We start from the raw sequence: 6,000 nt of genomic DNA, 5'->3' as shown, positions 1-6,000 counted from the left end.
ATCTCTACGTCTGCATGGATAAAATATGCACTCCTAAAAAATCTCACATGAGTCACTGTGCTTTATTGTCTTTGCACTGATTGCTTTGAGATAGGACACAGCACAAACATGGCTGCCCCAGGAGCAGTTTGCATTGGTTCCAGTCAAAGCACTGTTGGCTTGAGGAAGGAAACGTTCACTTGGAGTCCTTTAGACTGCGACACTACAGGAAGAGGAGTAGGAGGGTGGAACTTCCTTGCCTTGTGCAGGGGGGCACAGCCAATCACACCACACACACTCCTCTGTCAGCAAAACAGGAAAGGCACGGTTAGCTAGTTCGTTTGTCACAGGTGCACAGCTACTAAAGATAAGCTAGAGCCAAACTGGAGCATGGCTCTCAAAACCTTCAGCACAACCATCCTGTTCCTGAAAATATTAACGGTGCCCTTTTATTAAAAGCACGGCCGCACCCACGCGAATGTGCTTGTAAACTCTCCCATACACTCCCTCGCCTTCCCACAGCTTTCCATTGCTGTTTTGTCAGTAAATAACCAGCTCTTTCAGGCAACATCACGACGGTCTCAGGATAGAATATAATTGGGATCATTTAAGAAAACAGACAAATTAGAATCTGTGAAACAGTGAAAATTAAAGCGAAAATCTAATTTTCTATTCTACCAGAAACCAGCAAAACCTAGCTCCTTGTGAAACCAACTTCCTCTGGGTTTATAAATATTAACACAAGGAAAAGAATATTTTTCGCTAGCAGAGCAATTTCCAGTGCGATTTGTACCATGCAATATGACCCTCACGTAGCACAGTGGCTAACAAAATGTTTACATTTGAACAATGTTGATCGGTGCACCACTGCTCTATATTGTGAGATTAGTCTTCACAATTTGTCTGACCCTAATAAGTCTACATTCCTACTCATATTTAAACCAAAATGTCTTCCTGTATTACAAGATTAATTACATCTGGCCCTGCAAGACAACTTAGGCTGCTGCTAATATGTTCATTTAAATCTAATACTTATATTAGTATTGATTTTCTTAGTATTTCAACATAGCTAATGCTAAAGTGTACTTCCTTAACCAGAGCTGAAATAAGGCCCACTGGTAAAACCTCTGTTAGATGAAACACTTGTGTGGGGAACTAGCAAAAAAATGGAACAATTCCCAAGGGCCCCTAATCAAAGAACAGAGAAGGTTTCCTGCTATTGTAATGCAAGGTTCATTAAGGGCAGTTATTTTTCCTTACATACACATCTGCACTTGTAAGTAAACGTACTCTCTCTCTCCCTCTCTCTCTATCACACACACACACACTTTTAGACACAGTCTCACACAAGCTAAAGCTAACATTTGCACAAATACACACACACACACAGGCCAGTGAGCCTCACTGTAAACCCTTAGGCTTGCACAAGGTTAAACAGCTTTGTCTGAAGTCCTTAGGATGTAAATATTTGCCGACCTCCTTATCTTTGAGCAAACTCTTGGTGCTGATACATTGGCTGCTTTCCTAATTGCACTCTTTTGTGATGAATTGACTCTACAAACTTCATCTCCAGAGCTACCATCATTAGACGTCGGGCAGTGAAACAATAGATGTTTCTGTGATTCTGTGGATGAGTGAACCTGGAAATTCTTCGCAAATGACTGTGTCTCACACATTAGTGTGCAAAGCCCCCCATCCACTTCACTGCCTGTCATTCAAAGCAGACCACTACAGCTCTCTCGGACACTACAACTACAGGACACTGTGGTGGCTATTCTTCTCAAAGAAAGGCAGGAGAGGAAATAGAGTGAGGATAATGAACAGTCAGTCATTTACAGTTCCACGGTTCTGTTCAGCAGGATTTGAATATGTTCCCTCAACGGTTGTCCCTTTAAAGAAAGGCTCAACTCTCAGTTTTCTTTGAAAATGTATCTTTATTAAGATATCAATGTAAAATATTTCAAGGTACAAATTTATGCCTCACACAAACGCTGCATACACAATGTTTCATAACTCAAGCTAACTGTTCAGTACATTCAAAAGTTTACTGTCAACCCAAGTAGTCCAACTGATCATTAAGAGTTATTGTCTAACTACATTATACAACCGTCTCAAAGTACTTCCCCGACCAGCAAGCTTCGAGATTTACATGAAGTCAAAAAGACAAAACAGCATTCTTTATTTTATTATAAGGAATGGTGTATTCAGAAGTGATCTGACAATAAAAATAAGCATAACTGGAAAAAAAGGCATTTAAATAGTCTAAATCAATGCATCTTGATCTAACTAAAGAAAAGCTACATTCATCTGAATTTGCTTGACATTTGTACTAAAGCAAAATCCTTAGTTAGGTTGTTCTACAGTATGTAAGATGGTTTACACCGTAGGCACATATTAGAAAGATAAGGTCAAGATAAGGGACTGCTACATTCTCTGGCACTTGACTGAAATAGTGCAACTATGTGCAAATAAGATTTTTTGGTTGTTCGTATTGTCGCTATCCTTAAAACATAAGTGATGGTTTGAATTGTGAAAGGCTAGTTCATACATGACTTAATAAAATGACTACATTCTATACAAACCAAATGCCCAGAGATCCTCTGACCTTCCCCCAACCCAAAACAAGAAATGAGGCCTCATCAGATGCTCCCACTCTTTAACACATGTAGTAAACAAAACTGAAATAAATAGCATACAATTTATAAATTATTTACTTATTTACAGCACAATACCCAAAACATAACAAAAATACATTATTGTGAGGACAAAACAACAAGTGTTTCCAGATTAACAATGGAGATCATAATTTAAAAAGGAATATAGCTGTATTGCTTTAGACTTGATAAATACCATATGGACTCATTTTATCCACAAAGGCTATATTTTTCACATGAAAATAAATAAGTTAAATAGATTTCATAGCATGTTGCAAATCGCAATGATACAACTTAATAGTTTAAAAAGAAAAGGAAAAAAAAGAATTATCTGCAGCGGCATTTCATCAGGAAGTCGTGGGCCCATCACGGCGACTGCTCTAAACTCACCAACACCACATGGTGGCACTGCGAAACAGTTACAGATGTTGGAACAAATGTTTTCCCGAGATAACTAGGCTACATTATCCAACAAAAAAAAAAAGACACAATAGTCCGTGATCAGGACTCTGCAAAGGCACCTTCTTGTTAATATGTTGGTTTAAAAAACAAAAACAAGCAAAAAAAAAAAGCTTAAATGTGACCTGCTTAACCAAATATAATTCGGAATAATAACAGTAATAATAGTAAGGCCAACCGTAATAATTGTAGGATAATAATATAATAATAATAATAATAATAACCATAATAATAACTTAATCATCTGAGATTGACAGTCTGCTGAAGATGGGCAAACGCCTGTTTGAGTCCAGGCTTGGCGACTCTGATCCACTGATGGTGCCAGAGGAGCAGCAGGAGCCGCTCAGGAAGCTTTCTGGATCTGAGAGAGACTCTAAGGGGCTTGGGGGTGAATCAAACACAGGAGACTGGGACAGGGGTCTCATGGCCGGCACGTGGCCCAATCTGAAAGGGGGTGAAGGCGGCGGGCAGCCCGGACCAGCCTGGACGCTGCTGCCGTATGTAGAGGCACTGTTGAATGCCCCGAGGGCTTGTGGAATGAGAGGGGTGAGGAAAGCTTTGAGATCCTGCTCGGGAAATGAGAAGGCACTGAGGCACGAGTTGGAAGTAATAGGGGGCGGTGGTGTGCGTGAGGGGGTGTTCTCGACCCCGCGGGGGCTAGAGAACCCTGAGAAGCTCAGGCTGTGGTGAAGTTTGGGCCTGTTGTCCTTGTGGACGAGAAACGAAACAAGTTCGTCCCTCTCCGCCTCCCTCTCGCTGAGCTCCCGCTTGAGTTTCATGGGCCCCACCGGACGACGCTCGTCCACATTGTGAATGAAGTGGCAGCGTGGACCATAGGGGCAGAAGCCGATGGTGTGAAAGGTACGACAAGGCTCCGTCTTGTACTTGGGGTGGCGAGAGAGGTTCCGCAGTTCGTGGTAGCCGTGAGCAAACTGGCACTTCTCGCCGTACTTGCAGGAGCCATTCTCCTCGAATGGCCTGCACAGCTCTGTCTTATAGCGGGTGGAGTTGATCTGAGAGCCAGCCCGGGGCTGGAGAAGGACCTCCTGCAGGTGCTGCTGGCCGCTCTCACTGAAGGCACGGTCGCGAAAGCGATTCTCCTTGTTGGTGCAGGAGGCCGTGGGGCTCTCCTTCCCGCCCATAGAGTCCACGTGTCCCACGGAGTTGCTCCTGAAGTAGTTGGACCTGTTGCTGTTTGCGTTAGAGGTGGCCAGAGGGAGCCCTACTACTGTTCTCCTGTCCAACATGGTGTTTAGGTGGATGGTGTTAGAGTTCTGGGTTTTCTCCTGCTGCAGAAAAGAAGAAAGTTTAGTTAGCCAGCAAGTCTTTGTGGTTTCGCTAGTGTTTATTTGAAGTACACTGCTGCCAGAATTAGAGAAGGGTGGCAACTAGTTGCATGTGCAGTTACAAGAACTTGAATAGACTTTTAATGAGTGATTTCTTCTAGTATTAATAATTTAATTATTTATGTTCTCTACTCTCAGTTTTTGTTCCTCATTTTAATACATTTGTACACTTGAAAGTATCTGCCCATATTTACTGCTACACACTTCAGCAGTATATTACATACCAAAAAGATCCACAAATGACAGGAAAAGATTCTAAAAATGTTAATTTCCTACGCAGACGGATTCTGGAAATGTCATTACAGTCTTATAGAGAGCTCTTTAAGATTTTGTTGGGAAAAGAAGAGTGATCAAAATGAAAGGTTGTGCTCCTAACTGAGTCAACTGCCTATGTCATTCAAGTACTGGAGGACTGGTTTTAGTCTGCGCCACACACACACACACACAGACACACACACACACCCCTCTCAGCTCAGTTACTAACACAGTGCTCTTCAAACTACATACTTTCAAGCTGGCCTCTATAAAACAGACGGAAATATTATGTATGTGGTGAAAAGAAGTATCCCAGGCATGTTGTTGCTTGTTCTCGCCTCAGAACGAGTTCCTTACCCTGTACAAGAGGTCGAAGTCATAGATGGAAGACAGCACTGAAGCAGACATTTTCTCCGTTGAGTTTCCAGCTCAAAAGCTGTTGGCGGATCAAGTAGGATCCTTGTGCGTGTCAGAGTATCCACTGCGGGTGTGTTTTGGCGGTTCTTCTGGCACAGCTGGCACTCCTCCGTGCTGTTCCTCTGTGTTCAGGCTGTTGTAGAGGAGAACTGAGCCTGTGCTTTGGGGAGTGTCGTGTAGTGGTGGTCTCTCCACATGTGTATAAATGCTTTGCAGCTGCTGAAGGGGAGGAGCTTGAAAAAGTTTCGACTGGCGCTTTGAAACTCCTAGTCCTGTAGCCCCGCCCACCATTATTGCGTCATCACAAAGCCCCGGGTTTACAGGCCTGTCATGTCCATCACCCACTGACAAACAAATCTGAGCTTCTCTTACTCTAAATAGATCTCAAAAATTTCGTGCGCCTAAAACCAGTAAGAATCCTGACCTAGGACCGCTGTATCCCGCCATTCCTCCACAGACATCACCCTTTTCGAACACCCACACTTACACTGCCGCGGTGCTGCTAGAATTACAGCATGATACACTACTGGTCCTCTTGTGTCATGTTATATACCGCTATTCTGTAAAAACAGTGTTGGAATGCTCAACTGTCTTATTTTCATAAAAATAGGTAGGAGTATAGGCTAACAGCGCCACCCAATGCAAATTTATGTAAACAGCATCACTACAGCTGCTTTATGAAATTCATTCCATAAGATCTGGTTTAACAATTGGCCAAAGGTTAGTAGAATATTCTATTAAAGCACTGTTAACCTCCCAGTAACAACTGTGCAGGAATATAGCAGCTATAAAGCTATAAACCCTTTTAGATCTTATCTGGTCTGCAATAAAAGCCTAAAACCCCAACAGTCATCAGTGGTACGACACAATCAAAAACAACACAACAACAA

General features: G+C 42.5%; 1 protein-coding gene across 2 annotated transcripts; it reads right to left on the bottom strand.

The window, feature by feature from the left end:
* Positions 1-1,913: 1,913 nt before the first annotated feature.
* Positions 1,914-5,299, bottom strand: zfp36l2 (zinc finger protein 36, C3H type-like 2). 2 transcript variants are annotated; one of them, XM_066664651.1, is made up of 2 exons: positions 5,051-5,299; positions 1,914-4,381 (listed from the first exon to the last, which is right to left on the bottom strand). In XM_066664651.1, exons 1-2 carry the CDS (start codon positions 5,099-5,101, stop codon positions 3,329-3,331), a joined length of 1,104 nt encoding a protein of 367 aa, XP_066520748.1. In that variant the 5' UTR covers positions 5,102-5,299; the 3' UTR covers positions 1,914-3,328. The 2 variants fall into 2 exon arrangements, with proteins under 2 accessions (XP_066520748.1, XP_066520749.1); XM_066664652.1 differs by having other exon boundaries at positions 1,914-4,378.
* Between the last annotated feature and the right edge of the window lie 701 nt (positions 5,300-6,000).

Source organism: Hoplias malabaricus, chromosome 3 (assembly GCF_029633855.1).
Source record: "Hoplias malabaricus isolate fHopMal1 chromosome 3, fHopMal1.hap1, whole genome shotgun sequence".
Classification (NCBI taxonomy): Eukaryota; Metazoa; Chordata; class Actinopteri; order Characiformes; family Erythrinidae; genus Hoplias; species Hoplias malabaricus.
This window is presented reverse-complemented; position numbering and strand designations above follow the sequence as displayed.

Excerpts from the sequence above, each read along its gene's own strand:
- zfp36l2 (XM_066664651.1), bottom strand. The coding sequence starts at position 5,101 with ATGTCTGCTTCAGTGCTGTCTTCCATCTATGACTTCGACCTCTTGTAC. Across the intron at positions 4,382-5,050 it reads ACTTCGACCTCTTGTACAGG|CAGGAGAAAACCCAGAACTC; the intron begins GTAAGGAACTCG and ends TCTTTTCTGCAG.